This window comes from Fulmarus glacialis, unplaced genomic scaffold (genome assembly GCF_000690835.1).
Source record: "Fulmarus glacialis isolate BGI_N327 unplaced genomic scaffold, ASM69083v1 scaffold11279, whole genome shotgun sequence".
Taxonomy (NCBI): Eukaryota; Metazoa; Chordata; class Aves; order Procellariiformes; family Procellariidae; genus Fulmarus; species Fulmarus glacialis.
In genome coordinates, this window is record NW_009235279.1 from 42,380 (window position 1) to 59,187 (window position 16,808).

General features: G+C 36.4%; 1 protein-coding gene across 1 annotated transcript in view; it reads left to right on the forward strand.

The window, feature by feature from the left end:
• The window catches only part of ZDHHC14 (zinc finger, DHHC-type containing 14), a 51,961-nt gene extending 37,581 nt beyond the window's left edge, over positions 1-14,380 (forward strand). The window contains exons 6-8 of the mRNA XM_009585974.1: positions 772-881; positions 4,026-4,128; positions 13,115-14,380. Of these exons, the coding sequence (XP_009584269.1) occupies positions 772-881; positions 4,026-4,128; positions 13,115-13,516 (615 nt within the window). The 3' untranslated portion in view covers positions 13,517-14,380. The remainder of the gene's footprint in view (positions 1-771; positions 882-4,025; positions 4,129-13,114) is intronic.
• The last annotated feature ends 2,428 nt before the right edge of the window (positions 14,381-16,808 follow it).

Below are 16,808 nucleotides of genomic sequence, written 5' to 3' on the forward strand. Positions count from 1 at the left end.
TTCCTCAGTTATTAGGCTTAGGCCAACATTGTCTCTCTAGATGGACCCAGCGTGCTTCCACTACCCCCCCTTCCCTCAAATAAATGTCTCTTTTGGATTGTTGAAAGTCAGATAGCAGGGAACTGCAGCAGTGTAACATGTCTGAATTTCAAGTAAACTGTTCAGTAATTTCATTTAAAGCACACATTTCCAGTTGTATACAGTAAGACATTTTACTCAGGCTCTCAAACATCTCAAAAACAGAAAAGCAAGACTAGCTAAAAGAAAACGTATTATGTGCTTAAAATCTAGTAATGACTGCAGTTGCTTCATAATATTTTAGAGCCATTTGTGAACTTTAGGGAAGATAATGTTGTGTGGTATTGCACAGCTTGAAAACTTACCTAAGAGTAGGGAGAAGAAGAGCTCTATTGCTGGCTTTAATGGTATGTTGCGATTGAACCTCTTCTGTAGAACATGCCATAATATTTGTAAAATTAAGCTTAAACCATTACATTTAGATGCTGAAATTTCTACTGTGAGTATATTGATCCTTTGAGATTTTGGGTTGTCTAAATCTATGGAAGTAAAGCATGTCCTTGCTTGTAAGGTTTTAGGGTCCAGCCTTTCGTAACAGCCCAAAGCTCTAAGCTGTTTGGAAAGTGCGATCATGGGTTTTCTCTGGTCTGCCTCTTATGTAAGTAGCATGTTGCTGCTTTGGTAACCCTTAATTTGTCTCAGACATTTTCTGTATTGTATTATATGTGATGCATCTTGTTCATCTCTCTTCAGATTAAAGGATCGTGGTCAAATAAAAGAGGTAAAGAAAACTATAATCCATACAGTTATGGCAACATCTTTACTAATTGCTGTGCTGCACTCTGTGGGCCCCTCTCTCCAAGGTAAGAGTATCAAAAGTATTGTTAGTATAAATGAAGCCACATGATTATTGGTGAAAAAAATATTCTTTCTGATTGGTTGAGTTTACTCAACAAAAATAAAGTTTTGTTTTACTGTCCATTAGAAGCTTTAATTAAGTTTTTCTTCAGTAGTAAAGAGATAAATTGGTAAATTGTGGTTAAACTAAGTTAGTGATCAGATCCTGTAAAATATAATTAAGGTTGACATCTGAAATGAAAATAAACTTGTTTATCCGTTGTTTGAACTTTTGCCACTGCAGTTAATAACTTCTAGCAGTAAAAGACTTGTAATAGTTAGCTGTTGCATGATGGGCAATTTGAAAGTTTATTCAACTTTTACATATCTAACAAATGTGACATGAGTTTAGGAGAGTTTAGGAACCTTAATTCTACAACTAGCTTGATAATTGTTCATTTTTGTCTTTTTACTCTGAACCGTTTTCTTTAAATGGACAGTAATTCTTCTTTCTTTATACTACTGTTAACATATATACATTAAGCTGAATTTGGTGGTCTTACACCAAAGCAATTCTAGAGAAAGCTTAATGGATTAGTTTTTGCTGCATACATTTTCAGTTTGTATATTCAAGGTTGCAGATGGTTTTTCAGCTTGAACAAAATGTAGTACAGAGCTGAGACTAGAGAAATAAAACTGGCATCTGGAAAGACTTAATTCTCTTCTTATTCCAATGCTCAGTGGTTAAATAGTTCATGTACAACATGTACAATAGAGGCCCAGTTCCTCTGTAGAGAGTGGCTGACATCTTGTAGATTATTTTTGTGGCATACTCGTCGGTTGAAGCTGTTTTGCTTTGTCTGGAATTATGTAGTTATGAATCTGAACTATCAAGAAGAAAGAAAGTGAATTACTTTATAGTCCAGTGGCTAAAGTGTTTCACTGGAAGTGGGATTTCTGTCTTTGATATTATGAATATCAGAGGTGGTTCTTCTATGAGCAGTTGAAGGTCGACAGGAGAGTTGAAGGTCGACAGGAGAGACTGACATCTGTCCCTAAGGAGGAGAGTTAAGATTTCCACACTGGGTTAACACTGTAATCCCTGTGGTGAGAAAGAGTAACCCTGTCTGTGCTTCCTGCCTATATGGATGGTGTCTGAAGCCAACCCTTCAATTATGCCATTTTGCTTTTCATAAAAGTATGTGACATAAAACCTCAATGCCATGCTTCAAGTTCTTTTGTTTGACTCCAGATGGAAATCTTTATTAAAACTACATAATGTTTTTCAGTATTTGAAATAGCATCTTAAGCTGATGCAAGTAGCAGCACACACTTAGACCAGACTGGCATTGGCTCCTGTGTTTTAACAGAGTTTGTACATTTTTCCTGAATTCCATGTAGCAACGTAACTTATTTAGATGCCGAAGTATATGTAGAGTTTCTGAAGGGAGATATTTTTGTGACCAATGGTAAAAATTTATTGACTATAAAATGTAATTGCCTTTTTTGACTTTTAATCTCAGCTGTGTCCCAAGTGACTAAATATTAATTTTTTTCGTTAAATTCTGGTGAAGTGGTTTAGCAGCAGTTACAGCTTAAAATTCAAAACGTTCAAGTGCCTTTGAGAATGGAATGCAGATTAAGAGAGGATCTGTAAATAATCCAAACTTTTCTCACTTCTGTTAAAGATCATGTTTCTCATTTTTAAACCTATGCAAGCAAATTCAGAATGTATTTTACCTGTCCTCAACAGTAACTCTCAAATCTTAATTTGATCCATAGCTGTCCCATAGATCTAACTAATGTTATGATATAATAAATCGTATAACTTTTTTAAGCATCTGATTTTTGAAGGGGTGCTTTCCAAATGGCAGATTGTAATCTTAGGTGGATTTCTAAGTGTTTTGAATGTACAAAAAAACCTGTCCTGCAGACCTTCATAAGGAGAGCTTAAACTGGTCTCCAAGTGGTGGGAACCTCATTGACTTTTGAGAGGGGAAACGCCTTAGATATTTCTGTGCATCCTGTTCTTATCTTTTAAAATTGAAGCCATCTTGACCCTTAGTGAATTTAGAGGTCCCATAAATCAGCAAATAAAATCAGTGCTGACTTCAGCTCTCAGGTGTTTTAAGGCATAAAAAATGTCTTAGTGAGCTATAAACCCTCCAGTTAAAATTTGGTATCCTGTGGTAAAATTTGTAGTTTTCTAGTTGGGAAATAACATTGTTCACGTCACAGGAAAAAAACATTTTGACCTATGGTTAAAAATATATGGAACTATAATTGAAAGCTACATGTAATTAAAAAAAAAAAAAAGAACAAAACCAACTTCAAATGAATTGAAGCATAAGCAGTTGAAAAGTTTTTGAGTTTTTTTTGTATGGAAGTGATATGAGCTAATACACATGTAGAATACAGTACTTCGGTCTGTACATTCAGCTTTTTATGAGTGTTAACTAGCAGAACCTAAGTGAGGTTCTCAAATTGAGAGTAAAATTGTATGTGGAATTTTAGCAAAATCTTTAGCTAGGTCAGGTTATTCCATTTATTTTTTTATAATCCTATATAGATTTTTACTTATTTTTATTAATTTCTCCACAAACATTTTCTTAGATGGAAATAAGAAATTTTATGAGTGCATCACTTTGGTAAGAATACTGGAGCACTATAAGCAGTGTTAAGTAGCTGTAATGAAACACCTGGAAAGTAAGTTCTCTGAACAAAAATTCCTCTTTCTTTCTAAATTTTGTGATTGAGTAGCTTTAGTGTAAAGGTGTGGAAACTGGTAACAAAAGAACCTTCAGAATACATACTAATTCAAAGTGTACTATGAGTTTTGTAATTTGTTTTCACACCTGTGATTTAAAATTCTTGGGTTTTGTGGTATCTGCTAGTAAGCTTCTAAATCTTTTGGCTGTGATAAAAATCCAGGAAAGTAGCAGTACATATGACTATGTGGTGGGTAGTATTACAAGGAAACAATTACCTTCCTGATGAGTAGAAATGAAGTCTTGTACTTCAGTTGAATAAAAGGGGACATTTGAAGGTATTGGTGACGTATTAAGGTCTGTTGTATGACAGACAATTTTTCTCTTTCTTTTTATTGAGAGGAGGTAGTTATTGACCAGAAATATCTCTAACACTTTTTCTTTATTTTGATTATTCTGTAGCTTAATTGACAGAAGAGGATTTATACAACCAGATACACCGCAATTAGCAGGACCATCAAATGGCATTACTATGTACGGGGCAACACAATCGCAGAGCAACATGGTAGGAATCATCCCATAGTGTTGTTCATCAAGATTCCTGTGAATGTTTTCCTTCTCCACTTTCATGTGAACTAATCAAGTAATAACTAACTGGATACAGCTGACACTCTGGGTGGAATGACTTGTTTATTAACTGTAAAGAAAAAAAACCTCAAGGCTCTTTTTGATGTATATTTCACACAGTGTAATAGTTATTGCTCATGGATTCTAAAAAAAGAGAGGCTTTTCTACACTGTTGATTTATTGAATATACTGGCATTTTGACTTGTACTGTTGACACCTGCTGTGTTTTGAACTGGAATATTCAAATATCATGGACTTGCTCTGGTTCATCATTTTCCAGCTAATTGTTATTTTGTATGGCACTTTCTTCATACTCTATTTCCTTCTTTGCTTGTACACTGCGGTTTTGCATAGACTAATGTGTTTTAAAAAGCAAGGATGAACAAAGAGGAGTTTCTAGGGGAGAAGTATGTTGAAGAAAGAGCAGGAGGACACTGAACTTCCAATGAACAAAAAATGGCAACTGGATTGTTACAACAAAAGCTTTTAAACATCTTTGAAACTGTGCCAATAGTTTTTACTTTGTTTTTTGCTGGTAGCATTGGCTATCATAATGGAAGATAGGATTTCCAGTGCCAAGAAGAAGAGAATAACTGGAAAGAGATCTTTTTCCAAAGGCAAGCATTTTACATATGTGCCTATTTCTGAATTGTTTTATCCACATATCTTCATATTATGTGGGTTCTAAGACTTTGTCAAAGAAGCCATGAGTTATGGACACCCTCCCTCTGCCAAAAAACAGGAGGCCGCAAGGCCTTCTGACATAATTCAGCCTTTCTTTTGAACAAAAGAAGGAAAGACTCACTATTCCCAGACAGATTAGTTCTAGTGTCACTGATAAACTGGTATAAAAATTTTGCTGTAGTTCCTAAACTGTTTTTACTTATTATTTTGAGGATTAAATAGAAGTTTTGTTAGTCTCCTTAATGAGAAAATGTATTAAAGACACAGTATTAACTCTGAATCTTCCGTGAGGTGCAGTTGTGCAGAACAAGGTAATGCTCCATGCAAATTTTGCTCAAAAAAAAAATGTAACTCTGAAAAGACAAAAGGTTTTTTTTTTTTTAAAAAAAAAAGGGGGGAAAAGAAAGCAAACCTTAGAAATAGCCTGAGGTCCTTCAAGGATTACCCAAACTTTCTGACTCTGTCAAGAATTCTTATTTGTGAGGATCACTAAACCACAATAAGTCTGTGGCATTAAATTATTTTAACTTATTTGTCTCCAGAAATGGAGAAATCTGTTATGGTATTACTTTAAGTGAAACAGGTAGCTCTTATGAATTTAGAGTGTAATACCTGTAAATATGCAAATTATTCAAGGATTTGAACTTCTTACATCCTAGAACATCACACTACTCAAGCTGGGAAAGGCTTGGGTTCTTTAACAGTTATCAGAGTCACTTGGAAATGTGCAACTTTCATTCCTGAAAATGATCACTCAGAAAAAGCTTGAAAAATGTAATAGGTCGTATTTGGTAAGGAGGAATATCTTTAAGACTGTGATGCCATTTTTCTCAGGGTATTATCCCTGGTCTGTATCCAAGACCAATGGGCTTCTAGTGGCAGCTGGCTATCAGCATTAAAATTTCTCCCTTGGGTTTTGTTGCAAACTGTTAAAGACCTGCTTAGTTTCCCAGTCTGTCTAGCACTATTTTCTCTTCGCTGTTTAAAATCTTGCATTCTTTCCTGAGTTGCTTGAAGGAATAAGAAATTATAAATTCATTTCCTGCTGGCAACAATGCACAGGGACATAACTTTCTTTGATTTGTTCTTGTTTCACATTTCCCTTTTTCTGTGTTCTAAGGTCAACGTTTTTGCTCTTCTCAGTAAACTCTACCTACTCTCAGGTTCCCATTTCTCCTGTCTCGTAAAGCAGCAAACAACAAAACTGATTTCCCTATTTCACAGTTAAGATCTCAATCCGATCCACATAACAGACTTTCTTTTTTTCTACCAAAATTAATTCACCTTACTGCTAGCTTAGTTGTTTTCAGCCATTCTGTTCAGTTACCAGATTTCCTGTTCCGATTTAAATTTTGACAGAAATAATCAAGTAAAACTTCATTCTGTTTAAACCTTTTTCCCATGAAGTGACCCCTAGTACTTTTCCAGACTTTACAGTATCTGTTTCTCTCAGCTTTCTTCCCAGTACACAATCTTAGATTCTTCTGAAGAAGTTCGGGAACAGGAGCGCTGGGAACACCAGCCATTCATTTGTTCTCCCCTGAAAAAGACTGAAGCTTCTTTAGTGAAAGGCAGTGGAGTACACTTTATGGCAGAAGCATAACAAGGCGTGGCATCCTAGTGTTTTTTTGGGTTCTGTTTTGGCTTTTTTTGTTGGGTTGTTTTTTTTTTTTTAGAGGAGGAATCTCTGCAAGACTCTCTAGAATCCCTCTTGCTAGAAGTTCAGATACAAACATCAAAATTTCCTTTGGTGATTAACGGTTTAAATAATACACTAGCTCAAGCCCAAGACTCCAGTGGAAGCAAAACAGTAGAGGGAAAGTGTAGAAGAAAAGGTTTCCTTTTTACCTCATGTCCTCGCTGACAAAGGTCAGGCAAAAGATGGAATATGATTCAGTCTTCCCTTCTAGAATGTTGCATAACTCTTGGAAAAAAAGGCAGAGGCATAAAATGAAAAACGCTTTCTTGGAGCTGAGGCAGGTGGGCCACAAAGAACTGGCTAGTTTGAAGGGGATGTATCTGGTACTGCAGCTTGTATTATTATGGTTTCAGATAAGGACAGGCAAAGTGAAATTCCATGACTTAAGAGCATGTGCAGATCACAGTCTTAGTTCATAAATACTTTGTAAATGTCAGAGGTTTAGCCATTTATACATCATCAGAGATAATTACGCTATGTTAACAAGCTTAACTTTTTTGAGTACAGGAAATAATTTATTAGAAATCTGAAGTATGTTCCAGTACACCTTTATGGTGTGTCTCCCTGGCTTTTATTCCACAATGCATTACATCATCTTATCTCTACATTGAATGTTAATGTCTATATGTTATACTACTTAATCCATATAGTATGCTAAAATGTCTCTCCTGCCCGTTGATTTAAAGGAAAATTTAATGAGCATTTTTGACACTTGTCTTCTCTTATTCCTTTCCCTCCCTCTTTCCTTTCCTTCCCTTCCCTTCCCTCAAATCTTTTACTCAGTGACTTGTGTCTTTCTAAACAGAATTCCTGTGCCTCATGCAACTAGCATCTAGTCATTCTTTAAATCTCTCTGGGTTGCTTAGTATTATATTCTGCTTTCATTTATTTTAATACATCTTTTAGCATAGCATCATTTTTGCATTTAACCTCAAAATAAATATCAGGCTAAGTTTAAACTTGCCAGACACTTGTTTTCAGTGCAATATATTAACTCTTATTTGGGATACCATTTGCGGGGAGCTATTTTGTATTTAACAGCTTTTGTGATAATTTTGCCTTTGAGACTTTAAATATTTCATATAGGAGCTACCCTACTCATGCTAGTGACTCAGTTTGTCACAATCTCAGAAAGTCAGGGTTGTTGCTATAATCAGTGCTTCATAGACCCATACTATGATTTTTTTCCTAGATCTTCATAAAAGAGCTTTTTCTCCTGTTCTCTCTGTAGTATCTCCCTTATTTTACTAAGAGCTGAAGTTTTATTTACTTTTTTGAAGGCTGAAAGCCATAATTTTTTTTTTCCTGGTACATTCCCAGTGTTTTTAATCTCTTTTCCAATATAATACGAAATTAATCTGGTAAATTCATTAGCCAGCTTCTTAATATCCTTCTCCAAGTGACAGCATGGTCACTTGGAGCTAATGATCTGTAGATCTGATATTTCCCTATGGCGTTTTATTGCTGATTATTTTTACAAGCTCTTCATTAATTTGATTGCCCAAGTATCTCTCTTCTCATTCTTAAGAATTTTTTTTTTGCATGAAACACAGTATCTCACCCATTATGAAATCATAATTTTCCCTGTATTTTATTCTTTCTTTCTCTTTCATTTTAAAGTTTATTTTCTTTCTATTCTGAAAAAAGTTCTTATTTCACCATAAACCCGTCAGCTACCATTACCTGGATCTGCACTTCTTAGCTTAGTACTTAGCTTTCTCTTCAAAGCCTGAGCTGATTCTTGGCTTTTGATACAAGGTATTTTATTTTTTAGTAATTCGTTATGAAGAAACACAGAATCCATCTCACTCCATGCACTTTTTTAGAGGAATTCATTTGCTTTATTTTTACTATGATGTCTCTAGGAATTCTCTAATGCCTTGTAAAGCGATAGATTTTACTTCTATCTGCCTCTGTGTCAGGACAGATTTATTTCATTGTTTTTAAGAAATTCACTTGTACTCCTGCATTCTAGGCACCTCTTGTTCAGTGCTTAGGTAGTTCCTTGTGTGCCAAATTCCCTTATTTCCAGTTCTCCCTTTCCTTTCCTGGATGCAAAGTCTTTAGTTAGAGTGTTTGTTTTCTTACTTATACGTACCACTGAAAATTATAGGAACCGTAATAGTGCATGCGCGTCATTCGTTACCAGTGAGACGTGCAGCAAAGTCCTCTCCCAATTGTTCACATCAGTATTTCTAGCACTGATCTGGAAACAGGAATCCAGCTGATCCAGGGAACTTTAACTCTGACCATCCTAGCGTACTTTCTCCTTTGCTTTTCGTAGTCTCATTATTAGGAGTAAGTATTTCTACCATGACAGTACAAGGATCAGCAACTCCCACTTTGCTGGGAGTTTTACGAGTATGTTTCCTTGTATATTTGCTGTTGTACTTCACAAATATAATTTATCATTGCCCAAAATGGAACTTAGGGCTCTTATCAAGTCAACATTGTCAAGGGTGATAGAGGGTTTTCATTAAAGCATTTTACTTCACAGTTAAAATGGGTTAAGGGCACATGCAGTAAAAGAATTTCAGCGTTTGTCTTTGGATTGAGGCAATTCTTTTGATTGTGCATATTTACTGCATTTTTGTTCACATCGCAGAGCAGTATCAGAACACATGAACTAGATTTCTTTGCGGAATGCACCCAGCATGCTCTAACCATTCACGAACATTCAGTCCGTTAGAACAAACAGTAGCTAGTCTGAAGTAAAATCCCTGGAACAGGTATAGTTTCCCCTTTGGCTTCAGAAGCATTTGTCTTCATAGATCTCCTGGTGCACTGTACTACTCGCTAGTGGAGCCGTTGACTTGGTGGGTTTTGTGGCTCCGTTGTTGCACAGTATCTGCAACACCATGATTTTGGGTGTGGAATCCTACAGCTGTTGGGAACAGTTATACAGCTCCATCCCTCCACTCTTTACCTATCTATTGTATACATCTAGTATGGCATTTCAGCATCCTTTCTATTACTGCATAGCACTGTCTTTCAGTGCTGTCAGTCTCCTCCAAACTTTTTGTTTTCTGTACTTTATTCAGGGATGCTGAGATAATTCAGCCTTCTTTTCTCCATCTTCTGAGAACCGTAACAATTCTTTGATGTTACCAGTGTTCAGAAAATCTTTAACAAAGTTAATTTTAAATTCAAAGTAAATAATCTCTGGCTTTGGCATTAGAAATGTGAAAAATATATTGCCATGTACAACAACTATGTTAACATGTATGTTTTGTGTAGCTTAGAAAAAAAACAGATTTTCTTCAGGAAAAAAAAAATCAAAAATATTGTTTCCTTAGTTGTTTGTATTTATTATTTGTGAAATAAATGCAGAATTTTAGGTTTTGTCTAATTTGCTTTAATTTGTGCCTTTTGATGTGAAAATAAATACAGAGACGGCTAAAAATTTCTATGCACATATATAATTGAACTTCTGTACTTGTAGAACTTATAAACTTGTCTTACCTTCAGAATCTGCTGTTCCTCTGAAACAGTGGAAATTGTAAGTGGAAAATAAAATCAGTAGATCTGACGTAAGAAGGTACTGGTGGAATAATTTCTGCAGTAGATTTTTAGCTATTTAGATTTCAGTGCTTGGCTTCCTTTTTGTTGCAGTCATAGGCGCTTTTTATTCTATTTGAAATGCTGGCGTTGAATAATTCATGTGATTAATAACTGTTAAGACTTTTGGCCCTCAATATCATTTAGTTAAGAGTGAAATATGGAATCAAGGAAAAACCACCATGCCAGCCCTATAAAGAAATTTGATTTCCTTGCTTAGTTTTGTGTTGGCTGTTTAGACTCAAGAATAGTCTACCTGTATAGTATATGTTGTTTTCATCAGATGTTTTTGAGAACTTCATTGAACACATCTACCTTTTCTAGTATAAACCCCACTCTAGTCACTTTTGAAAGCTGTTTACAGCCTGTATTTTCCTAAGAAATTTCATGTTGATCACTGTCAAATAGAACAAAAAAAAGAAAACCTGAAATGTATCTGAATAAGAGGAGAGGCTTTAGGGAAGTGACAAGTGCATGGAAAATGAAGAGATATACAGCACCTGAAAAAGTTTTATAATGCTCTTTTAATGGAGCTTTATGAGGCTACTTTATCTTTTTGATACTGATTCAGTTGAAATGCACTAGAGTTCGGTAAGAAGAAAATGAATTCAGACTCTACAATGAGTTCAAGTAAATTACCTTCAGCTAATTTAAAACTGTGTACTTGTATTGCCTGGGACACATTAATGATTTCCTTTTGAAGATCAGTGCTGAAGCTTCACTAAAGCAGTAAGTCAGCTGCTAGCATTATTTGTTTTCAATGTACCCCAGTGGTTATAGGCATTCCTTTGTTATTTAACATGCTCTTTGGCTACTGCTTTTCAGAGAAGATGGATTTTGTTGATCTTTTTGAAGTTTAAAAATGCAGTTAACAGATCTTTAAGGTCTGCATAGTAAGGTTTGTTGAAGGGCTATAGTTTAATTGAAATAAGCAGGCGTGAATAACAGTATATTAATCAAGAATGAGTTATTCACACTGAATTACTAATTGAAAGCTTGACTTTAAAAGATGCTGACAGTTTTCTTCTTAGTAAGATACTTATGCAAGGTCTTGGCTTTCAGCCTGTGAGTAATCCCTCTGAAATTATATGGGACTGCTTCAATTGATTGGCTGGGGCTGTTCATCATTTTGTGGGGGAAAAAATTGCCTGCAACATATATGAACTCGATTTATGTAATAGGAAGTCAGTGCATTTATCTTTCTGAAAGCGTAAGTGTTGGAAAATACGTAACTGAGTAAGGATCGGACTTCTGCCTGTCAAAAAGTAGTTGGTCTGGGAGTCCTAAACCACTTCGACACATTTAAAACACTACCTATCTACTCTGATCAAGTAGTCTGCTTGCACACTTTCTGAATGTAATACGTGTGCATCCATCATTAAGCTATTCAGTGGTGGAATTGGAGGGCCTGAAAATATCAGAGGAAGCATTCATAGTGATGGTTTTCATCATACAGTAAAGGAAGCAAAAGTCTTTCCATGAATTTGCATAGCGTGTATCACAGTGGCTTATTAAACTCAAATGGGCATTTTAGGGAATTGCTGTAATGTTAGTAGCAATGGTTATGATTGGGAATATCTTGAACAGATGTTGGATTTATAATGTCTTTCAGTATTTGATATAGATCAAAGAAGTCAGTTGTAAAGCAGAACATACTGCTTTAACAGAATCCTTGAAATAACAACAGTGAATAGGCATGTCTTACCTCTGGATATATTTTTTTATTCTGCTTGCTTGCTTCCAAATTTTCTTTGCTGCATTGGAGTTACAGTTTTATTCATTGACTGTAGTGTTTCTCTTGCACAGCAGAACGGTAGTATGGCAAATGAATCTAACAGGATTTTGAAAAGCTGCAGATGTTATAACTGATCAGGCTATGAATTAAATATTGTCCTTGGAAGCTCTCAAAAATCATGCCAGTTTGTGTTAAAGAAACTTAATTTGGCAGTAGGTCTACTACCCACTTAGCTAGCTGGACATTATTGAAACACCTACCTGTCTTGTCATGTCAAGGAATGAATGATAATTTTGTATAAACAGTTCTTGGGAATGATGTAGAGCCAAAAGCATTCCTGGTAATACTCACTGAGCTTAATTGGATTTATATAATGCTGAATTTGGCTTATTATTGTGAAAGTGCTTGCCAGAAAATTTGTGTTTTGTACCTTGATTCTTCACATTGTCAAGGTTAAATTAATCAAGAAACAGCCTAAAAATCTTGAAAGTTGATATCAAATTAATGCATCTGCAGTGCTGCCTAATTTCTACACATCCTATAGAGTATTGAGTATAGTGTAGTATATTCTCTAGAGGGTATATATAATGTATTAAATTGGGAGTCGGGGGAAAGTTTTGCTCATAGAGGCTGTATTGCCAACTATATCTTTATAAAACCACCTGCATCAAAGGAATTCTTCTGGAAAACTTCTGTAGTACCTTAATTCTGACATGTGAAGACCAATTAAAAAAAGACACTTGGCTAGTGTTCTTGAACTTGGAAAGACGCTTGGATTATGCCTTTGGGCCTCTTTCCGAACTGCTAGCTACTCTAGGGTAAAATGTGGAAGTGATGGACCTCACCTGGAATCAGGGAGGTTTTGAGGTGCCTGATGCATTTAGTTACGCATGGACTGTGCAGCTAGGCTTTCCAAATGGCTTTGAACAAGAATAAGCAAAGTATTTGAATTACAGTACTCACAAAATACTATTTTAGAGGTTACCAAAACCCTTAAATGAACACTGTGAATGTTTATCATAATTTACTTTGATGGTAATCCAAAGCACTGGCTCAGTTATGCATGCTTTTTTTTTTTCCCGGGCAGCATGCAATGGGATTTTTGGGTGGCTAACCGTGGAATGATACTAATGGCTTTCTTTTTTCTCTTCACATCCCATTCTTTTCCATACCTTTTTGTCCATATTCTCCCTTTTTTTTCTCTGTTTTGTTTGCCTTATATGATTTTGACACCTCTCCATTCTACAGTGTGACCAAGATCAGTGCATTCAGAGCACTAAATTCGTTTTGCAGGCAGCTGCCACCCCCCTACTACAGAGTGAGCCAAGCATAACTAGTGAAGAGCTACCTTTACCAGGAAAGACTACTATCAGTGGGCCTTGTGCAACTCTAACTCTAGGGCAACCAACACCACCATCTTCTATGCCAAATCTCACATCAGATACAGGTTTGACAGACATGATACCATTAAAAGAGGAACATGAAGGTCATCAGTTTCTCACTCCTGAGGAAGCTCCATCACCCCCTGGGATGCTGCCAAGTGGAAGTCCTATTACGCACAGCCATACAATGCACGTCCTGAGTCTAGCCAGCCAGGATTCATTGCATGAAGACTCAGTACGTGGTCTTGTGAAGCTTAGCTCAGTTTGAACAGCTTTTTTGAACATTGCACCTTTTCTTGGTGTCTCTACAAATCTCTGCTTAACAGGAATGACACTGCAGTACCACTGTAAGACTTCGTAACATGCCTATAATGGAAACTTTTATCACGTAATGGAGTCTACTAAAAAGACAAGTTATTTTTTCAATGGAGCTATGGCATTTTTTTGACCAGGTTGTTAATGGTTGTGCTTTGATGGTGACTGCATTTTATTTTTAAGCAAAACCAGAAATGGTCAATAATCTTGTTTCCTGAAGCTTGGGTACAGCAAGTTGGAATTCAGCCTGTAACAAACACCATGTACAGTACAAAAGAGAGAGATTCTTGGATGTAAGTGTCATGCTCTGTGTTCTATGCTCTTGTAATACACACTTGTTAAGGCTTACCACACTTGTGGCCAGAATGATCTGCACTTACATGTTATGCTACTAATATTTGAGATAGAAAATTACCATTCCATTTGTTAATACAAAAAAAAAAGACTGCAGATATGGATTTGCATGCCACGCTACAGTATGTGTTACAGTGGTGTTGGTATTAAGAGAAAGTGCTGCTTTTTTATTTGTGACTTTCAAAGTGCTGTTTCATTTAAAGACAGTGCAACAAACAAATTAATGGACTATATTATTTTTTCAATTTATTAAAGTTTATTTTAAATTAATCAGTGGTGCCTAGAAGATGGAGAATTACTGATTTGATCATGTTGCATATCATTTAACCTTCTGTTTAAGTGTTTAGAGTGAGGTATTGTGTTGTGCCATACCACGAGATTCTTCCACTCCCTAATGTGATACAATTACCTGTGGACCTCCAATAAAATGACATCCTCTATTTCTTGGACATGTGTACAGTTATCCTTGCACAGTTTTCCTGGGGAAAGAGGGGGAAATCATGATTTGTTGACATAGTTTGTACAGATTTGACTGGAATATGTTTACATAATGAAACCAGAGCTATGGAGGAAGAGCTGGCTACAATTAGGATTGCTTCATGGGTTCTTTTATGGGTTTGTTTGAGATGTGTATTTGTTCCCATAAGAAGTCTTTATTTGGAAACAAGCCTCTGCTTGGACTGTAATTCTATGTTCCTTATCATATGGCTAAAGGGTGAGGGGCTTAAGATTCAAGACAAAACCAGACAGCTTAGTGAAATAATCTTAAATGGTTAACAATAGACTGTGGCTGCCCCAGCCATCATTCTTAATTTGTATTTGTCCTTTAATATTTTAAATTGAAATCTTGGTTTCATAGAATTCTTCTGTGCTTTTTTTTTGTTTAAGCACAACGAAAAGGTTAAAGAGATTTTTACAATTCTTTTTCGTGATAGCTGAAGAGAACCTTAGTTAAGCTGAGAAAGTTTAATAGCTTTAATACCATATTTACTATGCTTTTCAGGATGTGGAACCTGGATTCTTCTTTTCTCAGGACAAACTAAGTGCAGAGCGTGCTTTATCTGATGCTTCTGTGGCATGAAATTGTTCACCGGTTAAGAAAGGCAACAGTTCTGTGTTGTTGAGCATTGTCATTCACTGACATCAAGCTAAAAATCTTTTTGTTTTTACTTTCATTGTTGAAATTGAAGACAATCAGCCTGCAGAAAATCAGTCACCCATGCTATTGAAGCTTTAGGCAAGATACTGACAAGTACCCTACTCCTGTAAGATTTCATAAGCAATCTGTTTCTATAATTGATGATGCTAGCTTTGACCTAATTCAGCATGTAGAACATAGCAACACTTTCTGTCTATACGTGCCGTAATGGGTCCACCGAAGAACATCTGACAGACAAGTCCTAGCTATTGGAGCCACCCTCCCAGCATCTTCCTGAAGCTGAGACAGTTTTGAGTTCTTTCCACCAGCCAAACTGTAGTGACTGACATGTCCCAGTTGGCTGGTCTCCCAATAAGCCCCAAGTATTGGCACTTATTTCTGTGTCCGCTCTTGAAGAAGGTCAGTGGTGCTCATCATCTTGATTTCATCTTTCCCTGATGTGGCTTCTCATGTATGAAGCCATGAACATCTGCATTAAAGCAGGTAACAGATTGAGGGCTGGAGATACTTGTCTCATGGGCTTGGGTAAAGAATCCCAGCTTTGAGTTTGTAGACCAGTACTTGACTGAATCATTATCTCATAGGTGTCTGTGAGTAGGTAACTGTGGATGCATTACTCACTACATAGAACAAGTCAAATATTTTTAATGTGGTATCAAAACTTTCAACTTGGAGCAGTAATGATGAGGATCACTATTTTAAGGAAATTGTTCTTTTTAAGTCTCCCTGAAATAGCGGAGGGATTTTATGTTCCAAGAATACCAACTTCGTGACAACATTTGTATGTCATTGCCACTAGGGAGTAGTGCAGAAAGCTGCACATCAGCTCTCTGCACACGATAAAGTTAGTGTCAGTTTTAACATGAAATGGAAGGGAAAAGGACAGGATTAGTCTTTATGCTGTTCTCCATGCGAAACTTGTGCTCATGCTTTTCACCATCGTTTTTTTAACCTCTTGTTTTGTTTATAACTGAGGTATAAGAATTACCTAACAAAATTGAAACAGATGTGCTACTTAACAGATGTGCTGTTTAGTGGGGGTTTTGGGGTTTTTGGTTTTTTTTTTGTTTGTTTTTAAGATCACAGCCTTATTTTTTAATGTGCTGTTTATGTGTTTAAGTTTGGCACTTTGATTCAAATACTTTGTCTATCTAGATATTTATATTACCATTATTTTCAGTCTATTTTCCTTCCCATCTCGGTCTTTTTTAAATGGTGACATCTCTAACCTCCCTGACACGACAACTGCCTTGTGAGGACATCTGCTGGAAGATTTCGGAACTAAGTCTGTTAACCCATATGGTGTGGTACTTGCAGTCTTTGATTGGCAGCAGGCAGTGATTTATAGAATCATAGAATCATTTCGGTTGGAAAGGACCTTTAAGATCATGAAGGCCAACTGTTAACCTAACACTGCCAAGTCCACCACTGAACCATGTTCCTAAGCGTCACATCTACACGTCTTTTAAATACTTCCAGGGATGGTGACTCCACCACTTCCCTGGGCAGCCCGTTCCAATGCTTGACAACCCTTTCGGTGAAGAATTTTTCCTAAGAGCCAATCTAAACCTCCCCTGGCACAACTTGAGGCCATTTCCTCTTGTCCTATCGCGAGTTATTTGGGAGAAGAGACTGACACCCACCTCGCTACAACCTCCTTTCAGGTAGTTGTAGAGAGCGATGAGAGGTCTGCCCTCAGCCTTCTTTTCTGCAGGCTAAACAGTCCCAGTTC